Genomic DNA, 23,962 nt, shown 5'->3' on the forward strand with positions numbered 1-23,962 from the left:
CATTTCCGAGATACAGGGGTTCAAAGTTATCCTATTATTACACGTAAAATCCGATGTGAGGCGAAAACGTAATTTAAAAAGGGACGTAGCACTGTGAAATATACTGTTCAGTGGCTCCGTTATCATCTGGGAACCCCATGTTGTAGCACTGAAGCACATGCGCATTTTTGTGCGCGTAAAATCCGGTCTGGGGAGTAAGATTAGTTTTGCATTATTCCAGTTTACTTATGTCAAAGTAAACTAAATTTTAATGAAAAATGCATTCCTTTTCATATGAGTCACAGGGGAAAGAAGGAAACCAACGGAAAAATTCTTCTCTCAGAGCAGAAAAATAGCGAATACGTTCCTGTTTGTTTAAAAGAATCTGACTAAAAAGTGGGATACCAGCTGCGTCATTCTACATTCCTCAGCATCTTTAAATTTTTACCAAAAATTTTGGCACACAAACATATTCCCGCTTTTTTATGCTGAGAAAGAAGAAGACGGTGCAAGTGGCAAAGAGACGGAAAAGTAATAAACACGGGAAGATAGTAGACAGTGGTTGAGTCATACAAAGTGCGAAGCAGACAATGGCAGTGTGAGAGAAAGACAGGCAACAGTGGCAGTGGAACGTAGTTGACAGTAACGGAACAGCACTAGGAAAAGAGTGAAGCAGACAGCGCCAGCGGAACAGGAACAAAGAGAAAGTGGAGGTGGGTGAGAGCAAGTGATAATGAGAGACAGTCTGTGGCAATGACAACGACGAAGAGAGATACAGCAGCAGTGAGAAGAGACAGCAGCAGAGGGAAGGAAGGAAAGCGGTAGTAGCAGTAAGAGAGCAAGAGCGGGATAGGAGACTGTAGTAGTAGGACAGAACGGATGAGCAGGAACAATGACAGAGACACGAAAAGATAATGACAATAAGTCGGGCCGAATGAGTGAGTGAGAAAGGGCAACTAGGGGTAGATGGGTGTGAGCGACCTAGAGCGATGGACTAGTAGGGGTGAGTGAGCCACAGTTAGGGGAGTGAGATGCATGTTAAAAAGAGTGCGAATATGTCGCCAGCGAAAACTTTTTGAAAAAAAACTTTAAAGGTGCTAAAGAAAGTAGAATGAAGTAGCTTTTATCCCACTTTTCGGTCAGCCTCCATTAAATGAACAGGAACATATTCGCATTTTTTTTGTGCTCCGATAGGAGCATTTTTCCGCTGGTACTATTATCTTGAATTTGACGAAGATTTATACGGATCGAACGGAGAACATAGACGGCGACAATGTAGGATGAGCGGGATACAACACAACGGAAAGTTATCAATTGTCTGCCTAAGGAGGCAGCAGTCTATTACACGGAAGCTATCCCAGTTAGAGAAGCAGTAAAGTACGGCAGATCTCGCACGCGAGGGAGGGTGGTGGTATTAACCGTTTCCATAAGTGTACTAAAGAGTCTTTGTTGTTGTTGTTGTTGTTGTGGTCTTCAGTCCTGAGACTGGTTTGATGCAGCTCTCCATGCTACTCTATCCTGTGCAAGCTTTTTCATCTCCCAGTACCTACTGCAACCTACATCCTTCTGAATCTGCTTAGTGTATTCATCTCTTGGTCTCCCTCTACGATTTTTACCCTCCACGCTGCCCTCCAATACTAAATTGGTGATCCCTTGATGCCTCAGAACATGTCCTACCAACCGATCCCTTCTTCTGGTCAAGTTGTGCCACAAACTTCTCTCCTCCCCAATCCTATGCAATACCTCCTCATTAGTTATGTGATCTACCCATCTAATCTTCAGCATTCTTCTGTAGCACCACATTTCGAAAGCTTCTATTCTCTTCTTGTCCAAACTATTTATCGTCCATGTTTCACTTCCATACATGGCTACACTCCATACGAATACTTTCAGAAATGACTTCCTGACACTTAAATCAATACTGGATGTTAACAAATTTCTCTTCTTCAGAAACGCTTTCCTTGCCATTGCCAGCCTACATTTTATATCCTCTCTACTTCGATCATCATCAGTTATTTTGCTCCCCAAATAGCAAAACTCCTTTACTACTTTAAGTGCCTCATTTCCTAATCTAATTCCCTCAGCATCACCCGACTTAATTAGACTACATTCCATTATTCTCGTTTTGCTTTTGTTGATGTTCATCTTATATCCTCCTTTCAAGACACTGTCCATTCCATTCAACTGCTCTTCCAAGTCCTTTGCTGTCTCTGACAGAATTACAATGTCATCGGCGAACCTCAAAGTTTTTATTTCTTCTCCATGAATTTTAATACCTACTCCGAATTTTTCTTTTGTTTCCTTTACTGCTTGCTCAATATACAGATTGAACAACATCGGGGAGAGGCTACAACCCTGTCTTACTCCCTTCCCAACCACTGCTTCCCTTTCATGTCCCTCGACTCTTATAACTGCCATCTGGTTTCTGTACAAATTGTAAATAGCTTCTCGCTCCCTGTATTTTACCCCTGCCACCTTTAGAATTTGAAAGAGAGTATTCCAGTCAACATTGTCAAAAGCTTTCTCTAAGTCTACAAATGCTAGAAACGTAGGTTTGCCTTTCCTTAATCTTTCTTCTAAGATAAGTCGTAAGGTCAGTATTGCCTCACGTGTTCCAGTGTTTCTACGGAATCCAAACTGATCTTCCCCGAGGTTGGCTTCTACTAGTTTTTCCATTCGTCTGTAAAGAATTCGTGTTAGTATTTTGCAGCTGTGACTTATTAAGCTGATAGTTCGGTAATTTTCACATCTGTCAACACCTGCTTTCTTTGGGATTGGAATTATTATATTCTTCTTGAAGTCTGATGGTATTTCGCCTGTTTCATACATCTTGCTCGCCAGATGGTAGAGTTTTGTCAGGACTGGCTCTCCCACGGCCGTCAGTAGTTCCAATGGAATGTTGTCTACTCCGGGGGCCTTGTTTCGACTCAGGTCTTTCAGTGCTCTGTCAAACTCTTCACGCAGTATCATATCTCCCATTTCATCTTCATCTACATCCTCTTCCATTTCCATAATATTGTCCTCAAGTACATCGCCCTTGTATAGACCCTCTATATACTCCTTCCACCTTTCTGCTTTCCCTTCTTTGCTTAGAACTGGGTTTCCATCTGAGCTCTTGATATTCATACAAGTCGTTCTCTTATTTCCAAAGGTCTCTTTAATTTTCCTGTAGGCGGTATCTATCTTACCCCTAGTGAGATAGGCCTCTACATCCTTACATTTGTCCTCTAGCCATCCCTGCTTAGCCATTTTGCACTTCCTGACGATCTCATTTTTGAGACGTTTGTATTCCTTTTTGCCTGCTTCATTTACTGCATTTTTATATTTTCTCCTTTCATCAATTAAATTCAATATTTCTTCTGTTACCCAAGGATTTCTACTAGCCCTCGTCTTTTTACCTACTTGATCCTCTGCTGCCTTCACTACTTCATCCCTCAAAGCTACCCATTCTTCTTCTACTGTATTTCTTTCCCCCCATTCCTGTCAATTGTTCCCTGATGCTCTCCCTGAATCTCTGTACAACCTCTGGTTCTTTCAGTTTATCCAGGTCCCATCTCCTTAAATTCCCACCTTTTTGCAGTTTCTTCAGTTTTAATCTACAGGTCATAACCAATAGATTGTGGTCAGAGTCCACATCTGCCCCTGGAAATGTCTTACAATTTAAAACCTGGTTCCTAAATCTCTGTCTTACCATTATATAATCTATCTGATACCTTTTAGTATCTCCAGGGTTCTTCCATGTATACAACCTTCTTTCATGATTCTTAAACTAAGTGTTAGTTATGATTATGTTGTGCTCTGTGCAAAATTCGACGAGGCGGCTTGCTCTTTCATTTCTGTCCCCCAATCCATATTCACCTACTATGTTTCCTTCTCTCCCTTTTCCTACACTCGAATTCCAGTCACCCATGACTATTAAATTTTCGTCTCCCTTCACAATCTGAATAATTTCTTTTATTTCATCATACATTTCTTCAATTTCTTCGTCATCTGCAGAGCTAGTTGGCATATAAACTTGTACTACTGTAGTAGGCGTGGGCTTCGTATCTATCTTGGCCACAATAATGTGTTCACTATGCTGTTTGTAGTAGCTTACCCGCATTCCTATTTTCCTATTCATTATTAAACCTACTCCTGCATTACCCCTATTTGATTTTGTGTTTATAACCCTGTAGTCACCTGACCAGAAGTCTTGTTCCTCCTGCCACCGAACTTCACTAATTCCCACTATATCTAACTTCAACCTATCCATTTCCCTTTTTAAATTTTCTAACCTACCTGCCCGATTAAGGGATCTGACATTCCACGCTCCGATCCGTAGAACGCCAGTTTTCTTTCTCCTGATAACGACATCCTCTTGAGTAGTCCCCGCCCGGAGATCCGAATGGGGGACTATTTTACCTCCGGAATATTTTACCCAAGAGGACGCCATCATCATGTAATCATACAGTAAAGCTGCATGCCCTCGGGAAAAATTACGGCTGTAGTTTCCCCTTGCTTTCAGCCGTTCGCAGTACCAGCACAGCAAGGCCGTTTTGGTTATTGTTACAAGGCCAGATCAGTCAATCATCCAGACTGTTGCCCTTGCAACTACTGAAAAGGCTGCTGCCCCTCTTCAGGAACCACACGTTTGTCTGGCCTCTCAACAGATACCCCTCCGTTGTGGTTGCACCTACGGTACGGCTATCTGTATCGCTGAGGCACGCAAGCCTCCCCACCAACGGCAAGGTCCATGGTTCATGGGGGGGGGGGGGTAAAGAGTCTTATGAAACCAAAATGGAACGGAAGTGAATCGTCTATAATTATGAACACTATTAAAGAAATCGTTATAGATAAGCAATCAGGAATAGTTACAAATATCCTGTGGATTAGAGGGCACAGTGGTATCTATCATAATTATATAATAGACAGCCAAGTGAACAATGAACTGAGGTGAAATCCTAAATAATAGACTTCCTTATCAAGAAAAGCAGGGCACAGACAGTGAGAAAGCGAGAAACGACTGGTAGGCGCATTGGGATTCGACCAAGACAGCAAAAAGAGTACAGTACGACCAGCTGCCACTAAAAGTAGCGTTATCCCCTTGGTTTAGTGATTGGAAAGGAGCAAATGAATCACAGCAACTAATACTCTCGTGCCCTTAAATCTTGCCAAATTCCCAACCCGTCTGTTCTGCAAAGGGCGGAAGGAATCTCTGTCATGTGATTTTTTCAATGAAGACGGAATGTGAATCATGTACTATTCTCGTGTAGCAGATACAAGGCTGTGGCGCCACCAGCGTAGACGTTGACACCATCTCAGACAGTATGACGCAACTGCTACCAATCGGAAGCCGTCCTTGGGCTATATAAGGCCACCACAGCAGCAATTTTGCCAGTCCGCGCTCTACACGCGCAGTATGAGCGCGCAGCTGGTGCGCAGCCGCCTGCGACGAGATCAGAGCGTGGGCTACCAAATGGCGGCTCGAGTTCAATCCTGGGATGAGCCTGGCTGTGGTGTTTACGCGCAGCCGCATTCTCGGTGCGCTGCAGCAAGTGCGGATCGTGGGGGCCCCCACTCCGTGGCCTCGCACTGGAAAATACCTCTGCGTCACCTCGGACCGGTGCCTCACCTGGGGACCACGCATCCAGGGGCTGAGAGGCCGAGCGCTCGGAAAGATCCTCTGCTCGGCCCCACAAATACTCTGCCCACCCTGTGCGGCATCTCGCTGTACGTAGCACTCGTCTGGCCGGTGCTCGAATAAGAGGCCGTGGTGTGGGGAAACGCGGCAGAAACCCGTCTGCAGACACTGCAGAGAGTGCAGAATAAAGCCTTCCGGCTGGCGCACCATCTGCCGAGGACACGAGGCAGCTCCAAGACATCGCGGGAAATAAATGGTTCAAAAGGCTCTGAGCACTATGCTGCGGTCATCAGTCGCCTAGAATTTAGAACTACTTAAACCTAACTAACCTAAGGACATCCATGCCCGAGGCAGGATTCTAATCTGCGACCGTAGCAGTCGCGCGGTTCCGGACTGAAGCGCCTAGAACCGCTCGGCCACACCGGCCGGCCATCGTGGGAATCCCGACGCTTCCGACGAGGTTCTACGCGTCGGCGAGGACATCCAGAAACATGCTGGTCAGTGGACTGGGAAACCAACTTCATTATCGCCCGGCTACCTGATGGCCTGACCTACGCCTGGAATGATAAGCCGGCAGCGAGAGGAGAAGAATACAGCCGACTGACAACCGAGAAGACGGGCCGAAAAGAGAAGAAAACGAATACACTACGATTCACCGAAATAGGAACAGCAGGCTCTGCTTAACCTGCATCGACCGTGCATGGCCTGCACGTGTGTCACGTCTGCGAGTCTGTTGCTCCTGACGAAGACAATGGTGGAAATCGTCAGAAGCTCGAGTTTAAAACCCTGAAGTGATGCGGCGGAAGGCCGTATACAACATCGTGACCGGGACAAACGTCTCACGAAATAAGCGTCAAACGAAATAAAAATAAAGGGAACGAAACTTGTCTAGCTTGAAGGGGGAAACCAGATGGCGCTATGGTTGGCCCGCTAGATGGTGCTGCCCTAGGTCAAACGGATATCAACTGCGTTTTTTAAAATAGTAACCCACATTTTTTATTACATATTCTTGTACTACGTAAAGAAATGTGAATGTTTTAGTTGGACCACTTTTTTCGCTCTGTGATAAATGGCGCTGTAATAGTCACAAACATATGGCTCACAATTTTAGACGAACAGTTGATAAGAGGTAGGTTTCTTAAATTAAACTACAGATAGTAGGTACGTTTGAACATTTTATTTCGGTTGTTCCAATGTGATACATGTACCTTTCTGAACTTGTCATTTCTGAGAACGCATGCTGTTACACCGTGATTACCTGTAAATACCACATAAATGCAATAAATGCTCAAAATGATGTCCGTCAACCTCAGTGCATTTGGCAGTACGTGTAACGACATTCCTCTCAACTGCGAGTAGTTCGCCTTCCGCAATGTTCGCACATGCATTGACAATGCGCTGACGAATGTTACCCGTTGTCGGTGGGTCACGATAGCAAATGTCCTTCAACTTTCCCCACAGAAAGAAATCCGGGGACGTCAAATCCGGTGAACGGGATGGTGCTTCGACGACCAATCCACCTGTCATGAAATATCCTACTACAGTGGTTCCCAACAGGTGGTCCGCGGACCCCCAGGGGTCCGCGAGCTATGCCAGAGGGGTCCGCAAGATGCTATTAGAATGAAAAATATATTAAATATATTTCGTATGATAAGAGATTTTTTGTTTTGGCCGCTTCCTGCATGAGCAGAGCTTTAGCGAACGCTAACTTTTGCGTCTAGCGTCTTCCTAGAGCCAACTGACACTAGCACACTCTAGTGCAAAACTAGAATTAGATAGAGGCAAATAGTTTTGCTGTATGCCGTTAAACTGCACGCGCTGTCTCTTTGCAGCTGACAACTGACAGTCACTTTACACAGAAACTCGCATTTCAGACGACAATCGGCCATTGTTAATTTATTGCCACTGCATTCACAGACCGTCTTGTTTACATATTCAATATTCTGTATTAAAACAGTAGTGTTTGTAAAGCGTTGTTTTTCGCGGAAGCTACAGTTCGGGTAGTTAAAAATGGACCGTTGGTTAAAAAGGTACCAATCATGCTCGATGAGTGGTCCTCGAAAAAATATTGTTGGGAACCCCTGTGTTATTCAGTACCGCTCCAATCGCACGCGAGCTATGTGCCGGACATCCGTCATGTTGGAAGTACATCGCCATTCTGTCATACGGTGAAACATCTTGTAGTAACATCGGTAGAACATTACGTAGGAAATCAGCATACATTGCACCATTTAGATTGCCGTCGATAAGATGGGGGCCAATTATCCTTCCTCTCATAATGCCGCACCATACTTTAACCCGCCAAGGTCACTGATGTACCACTTGCCGCAGCCATCGTGCCTAATAGTGCATATTATGCCGGTCTACGTTACCGATGTTGGTGAATGACGCTTCGTCGCTAAATAGAACGCGTGCAAAATATGTGTCATCGTCCCGTAATTTCTCTTGCGCCCAGTGGCAGAACTGTACACGACTTTCAAAGTCGTCGCCATGCAATTCCTGGTGCATATAAATATGGTACGGGTACAATCGATGTTGATGCAGCATTCTCAACACCGACGTTTTTGAGATTCCCGATTCTCGCGCAATATGTCTGCTACTGATCTGTGGATTAGCCGTGTCAGCAGCTAAAACACCTACTTGGGCATCATCATTTGTTGCAGGTCGTGGTTGACGTTTCACATGTGTCTGAACACTTCCTGTTTCCTTAAATAACGTAACTGTCCGGCGAACGGTTCAGACACTTGGATGATGTCGTCCAGGATACCGAGCAGCATACATAGCACAGGCCCGTTGGGCATTTTGATCACAATAGCCATACATCAACACGATATCGACCTTTTCCGCAATTGGTAAACGGTCGATTTTAACACGGGTAATGTATCACGAAGCAAATACCGTCCGCACTGGCGAAATGTTACGTGATACCACATACGTATACGTTTGTGACTATTACGGCGCCATCTATTACGAAGTGAAAAAAGTGGTCCAACTAAAACTATCATATTTCTTTACGTACTACACGAATATGTAATACAAATTGGGAGTTCCTATTTAAAAAAACGCAGTTGATATCCGTTTGACCTATGGCAGCGCCGTGTAGCGGGCCAACCATAGCGCCATCTGGTTTCCTCCTTCAAGCTAGACGAGTTTCGTTCTTTGCAGTTTTTTCGTTTGATGCTTATTTCGTGAGATATTTGGCCCGGTCACGATCAGTGGACCACCCTGTATACATGTACAACAGTGCCGTCGCGAAAGACTTCGTTCTCGTGTGACACATCGTAACCGAAAATCCCAGTTAGCGAAAAGTAAGATTAACAGAAACGACAGCGAGCGGACTCACTGCGGCTGCCCGCCAGCTGCGCGGTGGGCTTGACGAGCTCCCAGGGGTCGCCCGGCTCGTGGAAGGGCGTCAGCACGGTCAGGTTGTGGCCGCGGCGCGCCAGCTCCACCAGCAGCTCGCGGTTCACGATCCAGTGGCTGCGGCCCTCCATCGGGAACACGGCCAGGATGTTGGCACCCCTGGCGGCGGGGAGCCACCCGCAGCACCACGCCGCCGCCGCCCACACCGCCAGCGCCACAGCCGACGTCTGCAACACCGACCACGCGTCAACACTCCTCGGTCAGCAACTCGGTACAAGAAACAACAAAAAAAGACAAAATCAGCCTAAGTGCAAGAAGGACTCGCGCATCGTGGATTCTATACTAACTTGCCATCTTAACGATTATGCGTTATACACTGAAGAGCCAAAGAAATTGGTACACCTACCTAACATCGTGTAGCGGCTCCGCGGGCACGCAGAAGTCCTACAACATGACATGGTATGGACTCGACTAATGTCTGAAGTAGTGCTGGAGGGAATGGACACCATAAATCCTGCAGGGCTGCCCATAAATCCGTAAGAGGGGGTGGAGATCTCTTCTGAAGAGCACGTTGCAAGACATCCCAGATGTGCTCAATAATGTCCCTGTTTGGAGAGAGTGGTGGCCATCGGAAGTGTTTAAACTCAGAATAGTGTTCGTGCAGCCACTGTATAGCACTTCTGGACTTGTGGCGCATCGCATTGTCCTGCTGGAATTGCCCGAGTCCGTCGGAATGCACAGTGGACATGAACGGACGCATGTGATCAGACAGGACGCTTACATACGTGTCACCTGTCAGAGTCGTATCTAGAGGTATCACGGGTCCCATATCACTCCAACTGAACACTCCCCACTCCGTTACAGAGCCTCCACCAATTTGAACAGTCCCCTGCTGACATGCAGGATTCGTGAAGTAGTCTGCATACTCGTATACGCCTATCCGCTCAATACAATTTGAAACGAGACTCGTCCGACCATGCAACATGTTTCCCGTCATCAACAGCCAAATGTCGGTGTTGACGGGCCCAGGCGAGGAGCAAATTTGTGCGCCGTGCAGTCATCGAAGGTACACGAGTGGGCCTTCGGCTCCAATAGGCCATGTCAATGATTTTCCGTCGAATGGTTCGCACGCTGACACTTGTTGATGGCCCAGCATTGTAATCTGCAGCGATTTGCGGAAGGGTTGCACACCTGTAACGTTTAACGTTTCTCTTCAGCCGTCGTTGGTCCCTTTCTTGCAGGATCTTTTTCCAGCCGTAGCGATGTCGGAGATTTGATGTTTTACCGGATCCCTGATATTCACAGTAAACTCGTGATATGGTCGTACGGGAGAATTCACACTTGATCGCTACCTCGGAGATCTGTGTTCTATCCCTCGTGAACTGACTATAAGATCACTTTCAAACTCACTTGAATCTAGGGTGACCAGATGCAACTGTTTAAAAAGGAGGACAAACACCTTCAAAAAGGACGGCAAAAGAAGAAAAAAGAGGACACATCAAACGGGTCAACTGCAGATGAGGATACCACCCGTCAGCTTTGGACAAGTCACGTGACTGCCGGGAATTACCGGTAAAACTAGTAGTTAATTGTTACTGATGGTCAGGTGGTGGTTAACTGAACAATATAAAAAAAATTAAAACAATGATTGTGGTGACAGTGTGGCGTCAATTGCTTTGTTATGTCAACAACACGGAATTGTTTACAAAGCGAAAAACGTAAGACCATTCACCTCCCTTCATTCGACGCATCGCTACCAACATCTACAATTCAAGCAGCAGCTGACGACATGTAAACTGCACTTTAACCTTCTGAATACAAATAAATTGAATGAGTATGAAACGATGAAATAAAACCATGACAATCAGTCGAGTTATTTCTTACCTTTATTGGCCACTGAGACGTAGGCTACGTTCCAAATTCATTTCTCCCTTTCTTCAAGCCGGATATTTGCAGGAAAGGACATTAGAAAATGTACACTTTCGTTTAGGCATAGCCAAATATTTTACGTAACTCACTCGGTTAAAAATTACACTCACAAATCACAAATGCACTACAGGAAACCAAGCCACTACAAAGTGAAGATACGAAACGAAAATTTTAAATAATCGATATTTGCATTCGCTTGTAGGTAGATCGACGATAACATGGACGATGCTGGTGCCGCCTACTAACACCGCCTTCGTGCGAGTTTATCACGAAGGCTGTGCCAATAGTTAAAGTACTTAAGAAAAGAACGGGACGAATTGTAAATTTAACTGTATTACGCTCAACTTTGCGAAAAACCCGGACACTGGAAAAATCCGCCCGGGCCCCGGACAAAGAACTAAAAAGGAGGACATGTCCAGATTAATCCGGACGTCCGGTCACCCTACTTGAATCTTGTTAACCTGCCATTGTAGCAGCACTAACCTATCTAACAACTGCGCCAGACACTTCTTGCCTTATACAGGTGTTGCCTACCGCAACGCCGTATTCTGCCTGTTTACATATCTCTGTATTTCAATACGCATACTATACCAGTTTCTTTGGCGCTTCTGTGTACACAGGTAGAACACCAACCCCGCGAATCGATAATCTCGACGATTTTTGTCTGTCATCGACATCAATTCCCGATAAAAACAGATCTTAACTCTTTGAGGAGCAGGTAAACGCCATAAAAATAAAACCTACAGATGCATGAAGAGTAATTTACATATTTCAAATTTGATCCACTTGTTATACTTCAGTTTTATTATTGTGAAACGTTTTCTACAGTGGGTTTGTAAAAATTCGCCTTAACAACAGAAAAGGTCTAAGCATTAGATGTAGTCACCGCAGCTAAACATCACCTCATTACAGCATACGATAGTTGGTGGTTGAACTGTGGTAGAACTTTCTTTTAATTTTCGTGGTATCTCTTGAAACTGTTCTTATCTGCTCTCAGGCAGGAAGGTGCACTGCACACTGAAAATGTTCACATAGTTCACACAAGGGTCTTTCTTGAACAGCAAATTTCATATCTTCTAGATGGTGAGATAATAGCCTGATGTTTACTGCTTTCGTGGCGAATACTTTCGTCTACGTATGGTTTGTGTGCATCGATCTGAGATGATTATTTTTGTATACAGAGGATGAAGCAGCAGCCACTGAAACTATTTTCGGGGCCTACAAACTTTTTTACACCTCTCGACGAAAGGGAATGTCGATCACTGTCATGAATTGCATCACGGTCAACTCTGTTGTCACTAGAAGGAATTTCATCAAATCATATTGGATAACATTCTTCCTCTGTTGTTTTTCAGCGAGACATACTGGTTGGAGAAGAAGGTCGTTGGTTAGCGCCGCTTGTAAGGTGTCAGGCAAATCCAACACCTTCCATGAAAACCCTGACATGATAAGCAAATCCAGTAGCATGTCACATAGCTCCGAATAAATCGTGACATTAAATTAACCAAAGTAATACGAGTAACAAGTGAGCAAATGGAATACCACATACTAACACAAGAATGCCTGAATGCATGTCATACCTTCCCACCGTGAGACAGACGCAGTTCCGAGGGGAGAAACGAGAACAGAAGCCGAGAGCAGAGCCGTGTTAAGCTGGAAGGCCCTACGATAAGGGACGGACGGACACCCACGTCGGCAGCTAACCGCTAGGACCACCCCCCAGCCCATGTTAAAAGCAGAAGAACAGTATAGATCTTACGATAACACTAAAAGGCAGCTGCAAGTTTTAGCGTGAGACTTTTTCGCGTCTCTGTTACGTTGCAAACTTTAAAAACATTGCCCCACCACGAAAAGTATAACGTTTCTCATTGGATAGACAAATTTTGTAGGCGGAGCTTAAGGTTAACATTGAGACCCTGATTGATCAAATGAAAACACAGCCAAATAGTTTTTTTTTAAACCAACTTCAGTAAATTGTAGTAAGGAGAAGTTAGGAGAGAATTGCTTCCGAGACGGCGAGGTGAGCGGAGCTGTGCTGCCTGCCGCCCCCTGACGAACACCGACAAGGTAATGAACGCACGCGATGCCGCATAACAGCGCATAAAGCTTCACTCAGAACTGCAGAAGTCTCATCTGTTACATCCCCTTTTTGCGTAATACTAGTGTCGATCGTCAATTAAAGCTCATGGTGTTCACATTTGCTACTTGAAGTAAAAATCTGAAACGTGACGATTTTTCTGTTATATAGTTATTGAGAAACCACATCAGCCACTGTAATTTACGACAAGTTATATAAGTAATTAAAGATAATTGAGGGTCACTGTAGACCATTTTGATAGTTTTCTCTTTTGTGAAACTTAATTTAAACCTAGGTTATAGATGTGATATGGCATAGGTCATCCTTCGATCCATTGTAGAACTTGGAAACCCATTCAGGGAATATTCGTTCACATTTTTGTTGAACGCAGTTGGTTTTTACCATCCTGTATTAAAAAATTTCCTTTTATCAATAGTGCAATTTATAAACAATGTTTTGTGAGTAGAATAAAATTTCCAATGGTAAACTTAACTGCTTTTCGACGTTATTTTACCAGCTAACTAAAAATAGGAAAGCCTTGAACCCCTTCCACTAAATTTAGTTAGTATTAAGATTCTTTTACAGGGAGCGCAGTGGAGCTGACACTGAAATCATTAAGTATTTGGTTATATCATCACTAGTCTCACTGAACTCTTCTGAACTCTACATGTCATGTGTGGTCTGACGTCTCCTTACCAGCAACAGGTCCCAGGTTCAAACTAGTCAATTCCCTGAAAAACACGCTCAGAGCATTGTTGCGCGAAAGTGGTGGGGAGACACGACATAGAACAAACAGACACTACGCAGAATGTTAGAAAATGGCGACCCTGCCGGGATGGTAGAATACCATGATTGAAGGTCGACCACATGCCTAACTAGGTCAGAAAAATATCCTGTTAAAAAATTTTCGTAATAAAAAAAAATTTTCTTTTGAAAGGCATAAATAGTTGAAACAGTACTTGCAGCGATAGTGAGACATTCTAGCAGAGACAATAGCATAAATAAGTTATGAATTTTAAAAATTGTTAGAATTAAGTTTTCTCCTCAATGCAAGCGCACAGGTGGCGGATACATCGTTGACAAGTTGGTTCTGACCCAACAAGTAAGTGAATTGATTGTCAAGTCGTGTGAGCAAAAAGTTTATGAAACGCGTGAGATCGTATGATCGCACGTTGACTCGAAGTAGGGCGCGTGAATTGCTTTTAAAACAGAAAATAAGGGATTCGGAAAGATTAGCAATGGCAGATCGAGACCTTGACCGAATTGAGGTAGAGACCCAGCATGAAAATGGACAGAGAATAGAGGACAGTACAACAGACGATGCAGTATCGCGAGAAATAGGACATATAACGCACCATAAAGAGGATAATGTACGTCAAGGCACAGAGAACATAAGTCAGCATACGACAGAGGAGCAGGAATGTAGAGAAAGAGTCGATGAGGATTCTAACTTGCGTCTTGAATACGTAGAACCCATAGTACAAGTAATCAGAGCTCCCTCACCACAGAGTACAAGGAATGCGAGCAGAAACGTGTCACAGCACAGTTCAATGCAATCGGTTGCGAACCAACACTTGGGCGAAAACACAGAGCGTAGGACGTCGGAAGAAAACGCAATAGGACACACCAATCTGGCAGAATTATTACAACAAATTACGGAAAGCATGACAAGGCAAAAAGAAGACATAGCGAACCAAATTCAAATTCAGAATGCAGAAATCATGAGACAAATGTGTGAGATTAAAGAACAAAAAAAAAATTCAGTTACACCTAAGTCATATTGAAAGACGAGGCAAAAGAATCTCGAGAAGTGATAGGAAACTTACTAACAGGTTACAATCAATTGAGAACAGGCATTGACAAGGTACAAGTGGACGTACAAACATTGCGTAATGACATTCAGGACGAGATCAAAACATTACATAACAACACCCAGGGAGAAGTCCAGAAACTACAGAAACAGATAAACGTAATTACTAGACAAGCAGCTGGTGCAGCGCGTGAAATTGTTGAAAACAGTGTGTTACACAAACGTATCACAAAGGCAGCGCTGAAAAGATATGATAACCGCATAGTCAAAATAGAAGCGCAAACGAAGCGACAATTTCAGAAATTGCGAACAGAGTTGTTGCAAACCATCGAAGAGCGTAGTGAACAGGATCGAACAAGCACAGAGTCTGCAACCACATCCACATCTGTAACAGTACCGGAAAAACAAGCAATTAACGAAGATATTACGCATTTGCGATTCCAATCACAGGCGGAAAGTAACATACGTGAAATCAGACAGCCTGCAAAGCAACAAACACGTTTCGAAATTCTTGATGAACAAACGTCATCACAAACACATGCGGAACCACAAATGTATGTTTCAAGACAGTTTGGATCGTGCAATGAAGCAGCAAGGTTAGCCAGACAAGATACCGAACCAATACCTGACAATGGAAAACCAGGTCGCGAAGAGTACAGTGCAATGCATTCAGCTACACGTTCACATCCGATGGAAGAAAATTATTGCGTACCACTCCAACGATACTACGCAAGGGTTGGCGAAAGTTACAGTGGACAATATCCAATGGATCTACCACAACCGGAAAGAACGACGGGAGAAATGATCAGAAACAAAAGTGGTGAAGAATCGCGAATTTCATATGGAACTATGACGAAGTTCGACAACGATCATTTTCTCCCAGTCAGAAAATTTCAACACTTTCGAGAAGGAAACTCATTACATCCACGAACTTTTATTGATCAATTCAGAGTAGGATTACCAGAACACTGGACGCTAGCACACAAATTAGACTTTATATGTGCACACATGTCAGGAACAGTCGCAGAAACCATGCAGAATGTTGCAGCGACATGCCGATCGTACGAAGATTTCAGAGAGAAGTTTCTCTCACGATATTGGTCCAGCGAACCACAGAACAGAGTGAAGTACGAATTGTTGCAGAACCCATATTTTGAAAATTCGGGAGAGAAGAGTCCGTGAAATTTTTCGAATTAATGGCAAAGAAAAATCAATGCTTAGATGTACCATACAATGACGGAGGGTTGATTAAATTATGCGCGATGAAGCTACCATTGAAATACCAGCAATCATTAGTAGGTCGCGGAGGCAATGACGTCGAAGCATTTAAAGGTATTCTAAGGGAACTAGAGTTCATATTTTCTGAAGATGACGCAAGAAAAAGACGAGGCGCACGTGAAAACGAAAGCAAAAAGCAGTGGAATCCACAAGACACAGTACGAGGAAACAATAATTACGAACCATGTGATAACTTCGCACCAAGAAACGACAATAGATTTCAACAAAGAACCGGTTATGGATTTAGTAGAGAATATGGCAATAACTATAATTCACCCAGGAACGGCAACAACTATTACAGAGGGAATAACGACAACCGGAACGGGTACCGGAGAACCAATAGACCGACAAATTATCAACAAAGAAACCACTATCAACAAGCTGAACAAGAAAAGAGAATACAGATAGAAGAGGTGGAGGTAAGACCACCAAACCTCGAAAAACGTTCGAATTGACAGCTAAGCGCCCATGCCAAAGAGAATGATGCACCGACCCAGGACAATTGCAGCACCTTGAACAGAGAAGTAAAAATCTTATCACGAGAAGAGAAGAAGGAAGAAACAAATCCGCAGGGACCAGATGAAAACGAAGACAAAATAATAATATCGTGTTGGGACGAAATTAATTGGGAGAATACTGACGAGGAAGATGAATTACCAGAGGCATGCACAACGAATGTAGGAGGAAAGGACGAAGTAATGAGTATTGCAGAGCTATTTGAGATGGAAACCAGGGAAAGCGAATTCAATGAGGATAATGCGCAGTCGACAGAAGTTGAAAATAAGTTACGAGTGGGCACACAACCCAACGTATATAATGAAGGAAGTTATGAAGCGATAATTAGAGCATTTAGATGCGATTATGTGGAAGTAGCGACGAAGAAGGAGAAGATAGACGAGGATGAAGAAAAAGTAGAGGATGTTGAAGAAAGTGTAAACGAAGGAGGAAATAGAGAAGAGGAAATAAAAGAGAGAGAAGTAGCAGTCGAAGCTTATCCTACAGAAAGTTCGAATTCACAAGGGAAATTCCTAAAAAGACTCATGTATGATTCAGTGGAGGATTCGTTGATGCAAGAAGAAGAAGAAGAAGAAGAAGAACAGAACCAACCCTTTCAAATTTAACCAATTGTGAAGGCCATGGTAAAGCATATCCCAGTCAATATTGTAATTGATAGCGGAAGTGAACTGACTGCGATCTCAGAAAATTTATTCATGCAGTGTAATGCCAACGAGGAATTGCCAGTTCTGAAAACACATAAGATTAAAGTAAGAGGTCATATTAGAAATAATTCTGCGGAAGTTATGAGACAAACAAGGTTAACTCTTTCGTGTCAAGGTCAAAAGATCGAAGCCAACTTCGTGATTATACCTAAACTAACTGCAGATTTGATTATAGGTGCAGATTTCTTAAATGAGAGACGAGCGATAATGGATATGGGGAAAGGTAGCGTAACATTCGGGAATGTCACACTTCTCTTTCAGCAAAAGCTAAAATTAGAAGAAATACCAGTTATAAACAAACAATTAAAAATGATGCGAGATAAAGAGGATGAAGAATTAGAATGGTATGCACAAAAGGGGGAATCGCCTCAACTCATGTTAGAAGTCCATAAAGAAATCGACGAAAAATTGCAAGAAGTTCAAGGTATATCGGAACACAGTAAAAGAGAATTAGAAGGTATTTTATGAGATAAAGCAGAAGTATTTTTACCTAAGACTGGCAGTATTAAACACTTTCAGTACAAGTTTGAAGATTAATTTTATTACTGGTAAATAATCAGCACAATATTTCAAGATTATGTTCTACATCTACATCTACATTTATACTCCGCAAGCCACCCAACGGTGTGTGGCGGAGGGCACTTTACGTGCCACTGTCATTACCTCCCTTTCCTGTTCCAGTCGCGTATGGTTCGCGGGAAGAACGACTGTCTGAAAGCCTCCGTGCGCGCTCTAATCTCTCTAATTTTACATTCGTGATCTCCTCGGGAGGTATAAGTAGGGGGAAGCAATATATTCGATACCTCATCCAGAAACGCACCCTCTCGAAACCTGGACAGCAAGCTACACCGCGATGCAGAGTGCCTCTCTTGCAGAGTCTGCCACTTGAGTTTATTAAACATCTCCGTAACGCTATCACGGTTACCAAATAACCCTGTGACGAAACGCGCCGCTCTTCCTTGGATCTTCTCTATCTCCTCCGTCAACCCGATCTGGTACGGATCCCACACTGATGAGCAATACTCAAGTATAGGTCGAACGAGTGTTTTGTAAGCCACCTCCTTTGTTGATGGACTACATTTTCTAAGCACTCTCCCAATGAATCTCAACCTGGTACCCGCCTTACCAACAATTAATTTTATATGATCATTCCACTTCAAATCGTTCCGCACGCATACTCCCAGATATTTTACAGAAGTAACTGCTACCAGTGTTTGTTCCGCTATCATATAATCATACAATAAAGAATCCTTCTATCTATGTATTCGGAATACATTACATTTGTCTATGTTAAGGGACAGTTGCCACTCCCTGCACTAAGTGCCTATTCGGTGCAGATCTTCCTGCATTTCGCTACAATTTTCTAATGCTGCAACTTCTCTGTATACTACAGCATCATCCGCGAAAAGCCGCATGGAACTTCCGACACTATCTACTAGGTCATTCATATATATTGTGAAAAGCAATGGTACCGTAACACTCCCCTGTGGCACGCCAGAGGTTACTTTAACGTCTGTAGGCGTCTCTCCATTGATAACAACATGCTGTGTTCTGTTTGCTAAAAACTCTTCAATCCAGCCACACAGCTGGTCTGATATTCCGTAGGCTCTTACTTTGTTTATCAGGCGACAGTGCAGAACTGTATCGAACGCCTTCCGGAGGTCAAGAAAAATAGCATCTACCTGGGAGCCTGTATCTAATATTTTCTGGGGCTCATGAACAAATAAAGCGAGTTGGGTCTCTCACGATCGCTGTTTCCGGAATCCATGTTGATTCCTACATAGTAGATTCTGGGTTTCCAAAAACGACATGATACTCGAGCAAAAAACATGTTCTAAAATTCTACAGCAAATCGACGTCAGAGATATAGGTCTATAGTTTTGCGCATCTGCTCGACGACCCTTCTTGGAGACTGGGACTATCTGTGCTCTTTTCCAAACATTTGGAACCCTTCGTTCCTCTAGAGACTTGCGGTACACGACTGTTAGAAGGGGGGCAAGTTCTTTCGCGTACTCTGTGTAGACTCGAATTGGTATCCCGTCAGGTCCAGTGGACTTTCCTCTGTTGAGTGATTCCAGTTGCTTTCCTATTCCTTGGACACTTATTTCGATGTCAGCCATTTTTTCGTTTGTGCGAGGATTTAGAGAAGGAACTGCAGTGCGGTCTTCCTCTGTGAAACAGCTTTGGAAAAAGGTGTCTAGTATTTCAGCTTTACGCGTGTCATCCCCTGTTTCAATGCCATCATCATCCCGGAGTGTCTGGATATGTTGTTTGGATCCACTTACTGATTTAACGTAAGACCAGAACTTCCTAGGATTTTCTGTCAAGTTGGTACATAGAATTTTACTTTCGAATTCACTGAACGCTTCACGCATAGCCCTCCTTACGCTAACTTTGACATCGTTTAGCTTCTGTTTGTCAGAGGTTTTGGCTGCGTTTAAACTTGGAGTTTAAAACTTTGTTGTTGTACCACGGTGGGTTTTTCCCGTCCCTCACAGTTTTACTCGGCACGTACCTGTCTAAAACGCATTTTACGATTGCGTTGAACTTTTTCCATAAACACTCAACATTGTCAGTGTCGGAACAGAAATTTTCGTTTTGATCTGTTAGGTAGTCTGAAATCTGCCTTCTATTGCTCTTGCTAAACAGATAAACCTTCCTCCCTTTTTTTATATTCCTACTAACTTCCATATTCAGGGATGCTGCAACGGCCTTATGATCACTGATTCCCTGTTCTGTACATACAGAGTCGAAAAGTTCGGGTCTGTTTGTTATCAGTAGGTCCAAGATGTTATCTCCACGAGTCAGTTCTCTGTTTAATTGCTCGAGGTAATTTTCGGATAGTGCACTCAGTATAATGTCACTCGATGCTCTATCCCTACCACCCGTCCTAAACATCTGAGTGTCCCAGTCTATATCTGGTAAATTGAAATCTCCACCTAAGACTATAACATGCTGAGAAAATTTATGTGAAATGTATTCCAAATTTTCTCTCAGTTGTTCTGCCACTAATGCTGCTGAGTCGGGAGGTCGGTAAAAGGAGCCAATTATTAACCTAGCTCGGTTGTTGAGTGTAACCTCCACCCATAATAATTCACAGGAACTATCCACTTCTACTTCACTACAGGATAAACTGCTACTAACAATGACGAACACCATCGGTTGCATGCAATCTATTCTTTCTAAACACCGTCTGTACCTTTGTAAAAATTTCGGCAGAATTTATCTCTGGCTTCAGCCAGCTTTCTGTACCTATAACGATTTCAGCTTCGGTGCTTTCTATCAGCGCTTGAAGTTCTGGTACTTTACCAACGCAGCTTCGACAGTTGACAATTACAATACCGATTGCTGCTTGGTCCCCGCATGTCCTGACTTTGCCCCACACCCATTGAGGCTGTTGCCCTTTCTGTACTTGCCCAAGGCCATCTAACCTAAAAAACCGCCCAGCCCACGCCACACAACCCCTGCTACCCATGTAGCCGCTTGTTGCGTGTAGTGGAATCCTGACCTATCCAGCGGAACCCGAAACCCCACCACCCTATGGCGCAAGTCGAGGAATTAGCAACCCACATGGTCGCAGAACCGTCTCAGCCTCTGATTCAGACCCTCCACTCGGCTCTGTACCAAAGGTCCGCAGTCAGTCCTGTCGATGATGCTGCAGATGGTGAGCTCTGCTTTCATCCCGCTAACGAGACTGGCAGTCTTCACCAAATCAGATAGCCGCCGGAAGCCAGAGAGGATTTCCTCCGATCCATAGCGACACACATCATTGGTGCCGACATGAGCGACCACCTGCAGATGGGTGCACCCTGTACTCTTCATGGCATCCAGAAGGACCCTTTCCATATCTGGAATGACTCCCCCTGGTATGCACACGGAGTGCACATTGGTTTTCTTCCCCTCTCTTGCTGCCATTTCCCTAAGGGGCCCCATTATGCGCCTGACGTTGGAGCTCCCAACTACCAGTAAGCCCACCCTCTGCGACCGCCCGGATCATGCAGACTGAGGGGCAACCTCTGGAACAGGACAAGCAGCCATGTCAGGCCGAAGATCAGTATCAGCCTGAGACAGAGCCTGAAACTGCTTCGTCAGACAAACTGGAGAGGCCTTCCGTTCAGCCCTCCGGAATGTCTTTCGCCCCCTGCCACACCTCGAGACGACCTCCCACTCTACCACAGGTGAGGGATCAGCCTCAATGCGGGCAGTATCCCAGGCAACCACAGTCTTAGTCCGATCGGGGGATGCGTCGGATGAGCTGGCCGTCCCCGACAAACCCCCATCTGGACCCCCCACTGTGATGCCCATTGGCAACAGCCTCAAACTGTGTGATCGAAGCCAACACTGCCTGAAGCTGGGAGTGAAGGGATGCCAACTCAGCCTGCATCCGAACACAGCAGTTGCAGTCCCTATCCATGCTAAAAACTGTTGTGCAAAGAACATCTGAACTAATCTACAGAGAGCGCAAACAAATCGACAAAATTTAAATGGTTATTAAAATACAAAATTGCCTAGTAAATGCAGTAATGCCTCTACTTGCGCACTGCTGACACTGCTCGGCGGCAGAAGGAGACTAAGCGATTTTACACTATTCAGGTACTAAAACGTGATGCTACAACTCTCAAATACTATAATACGCCCGAAATTTATGAATTAAACAATGCACGTACCAAAAACACACAAAGAAATTAAGAATTAAACTATGTAACAAATGAGTGAGCTAGGAGTATACGACTTGCTGCTGCAGCTGCTTATCCAACGGCGGCAGGGAGCACACTTGCAGATAAGATCATCAGGAGAAAGAAGAATGAAGAGAGAGGAAGGTGGGAAAAAGAAAGTAGTTTCAATAAAAACAAAAATAACACCAATAGTACCATAGATTAAGGTGAAGGGATAAAGCATAGATAAGTCTAACAGCATGAAATACTGAAATGCTATACACCACGACACTACACAAAAATAAAAAAACGAATTGAAGTTAAGACTCAAAATATCTTAGAATTGCAACATGGAAAGGGCGCCGAAATTTGTGAAGCTTTTTAAGAAGGCGTAAAACAATGTAGGTACTAGACATATGTTAGATGATTATAAGTAAAACTTTTTGTAAGAACCATTGTAAAAACTCCAACAAAGACCAGATGCAACGAACTACAAGTTGCAATGCGAAAAGTATCAAGAAAGAAAAGGACGTAATTAGCAAGACACGATTCTTACAAGGCAGAAGCATCGAGAGAAGGGAAAGGACAGAGAGACCAACAGAGGGTAGCTGAAGTGGGCAGTAAATCTGCTGGACCACAGGGTGACGGAACCCTGCTGGGACAGAACACGGAACCACAGAGTGACGGAACACGGAAGGGACCGGTGCAGGGACTGACAAGCAAACACCACCGGACTTTCACCGCTCATAAACCCCGGGACGCCCCAACTCAGCGGAGCGAGCAAAAAATGGCCCGACGAGAAGACCGCTTGGGCAAGCCACCACTGGCAAAAAAAAAAAAAAGTGTAAAAGTCACACTACAGCTATTAAACAGCATGCTGATGCACGAAACTGAAGAAAACTTCCACAAAGTAAAAATGACATGCCCAAACAATTTATCAAACTGTTATTAAGAGAACTTCAAAGCGACTAGTTATCGATAAATATTTCCATATCCTGCCCAGAGAAGAACCAAGAAGCAAGTAAGAAGCAGAGAAAAAACAGGAAGAACAGAAGTTGAAGATTCGCAAGATTGAGACCAAGAAAGAAGATGGGCAAAGAATAGACGACATACCTTCCCAAATCCCGATCCTATTGTAAACTAGTCGTCTGCGAAGTATTACAACAAAAAACGACCGCTTTTAGCGACACATAACGATGCCTTTCACGCATACAAAGCCAGTAAACCACGAGATTCTGCACTCACAGCTCCATTCCATTATGGGACCTCCACAACAGCAACACACACTTGAAAAGTCAACAAGGAACCACGAACGAAGCTGTACATCAAATACTTGCTCACATCCATCTCGCTCAAGTCCATCACCTTTGTGCAAAAAAAACATTCACCAACCTCATGCTTAAACATTCATAGGATTGTGTGAATGTGTGAAATCAAATTATGTGATGTAGGAATTGTGCAAAAGAAACATGTGAAAAACTAAATAAGTTAAGCACACCAGACAGCTAATAAACTACAAAATAACAGTCATTGACTATGGACTTAAGTAAAAAATAGACTATCGATAAAAATAAGTCATTAGTTCAGAAATGGACAGTATATAAAGAACAAAAGTAAGGCATAATAAACACTAAAACTATATGCCACTTATTTTGGTTCAAAATGGTTCAAATGGCTCTGAGCACTATGGGACTTAACTTCTGTCGTCATCAGTCCCCTAGAACTTAGAACTACTTAAACCTAACTAACCTAAGGACATCACACACATCCATGCCCGAGGCAGGATTCGAACCTGCGACCGTAGCGGTCGTGCGGTTCCAGACTGCAGCGCCTTTAACCGCATGGCCACTTCGGCCGGCCCACTTATTTTCTCCTCATAAAAATAAAAGAATAACTATATTTTACTTATTTTCTCCTAATAAAAACAAAGAATATAAAATTATCTTGTTGGATGTTTCCCTTTTTTTTAACATTTGTGCCATTTGTTAGGATAATATCTCAATACTTGTGTATGTATATTTCTTTGTCAAA

The 23,962-nt window shown here is 43.8% G+C and overlaps 1 protein-coding gene across 1 annotated transcript in view; it reads right to left on the reverse strand.

Moving 5' to 3' along the window:
* LOC124718869 (UDP-glucosyltransferase 2-like) overlaps positions 1 to 23,962 on the reverse strand; it is a 95,512-nt gene that overhangs the window by 19,793 nt on the left and 51,757 nt on the right. The window contains exon 2 of the mRNA XM_047244502.1: positions 8,943 to 9,189. Within this exon, the coding sequence (XP_047100458.1) occupies positions 8,943 to 9,189 (247 nt within the window). The remainder of the gene's footprint in view (positions 1 to 8,942; positions 9,190 to 23,962) is intronic.

This window comes from Schistocerca piceifrons, chromosome 10 (assembly GCF_021461385.2).
Source record: "Schistocerca piceifrons isolate TAMUIC-IGC-003096 chromosome 10, iqSchPice1.1, whole genome shotgun sequence".
NCBI lineage: Eukaryota > Metazoa > Arthropoda > Insecta > Orthoptera > Acrididae > Schistocerca > Schistocerca piceifrons.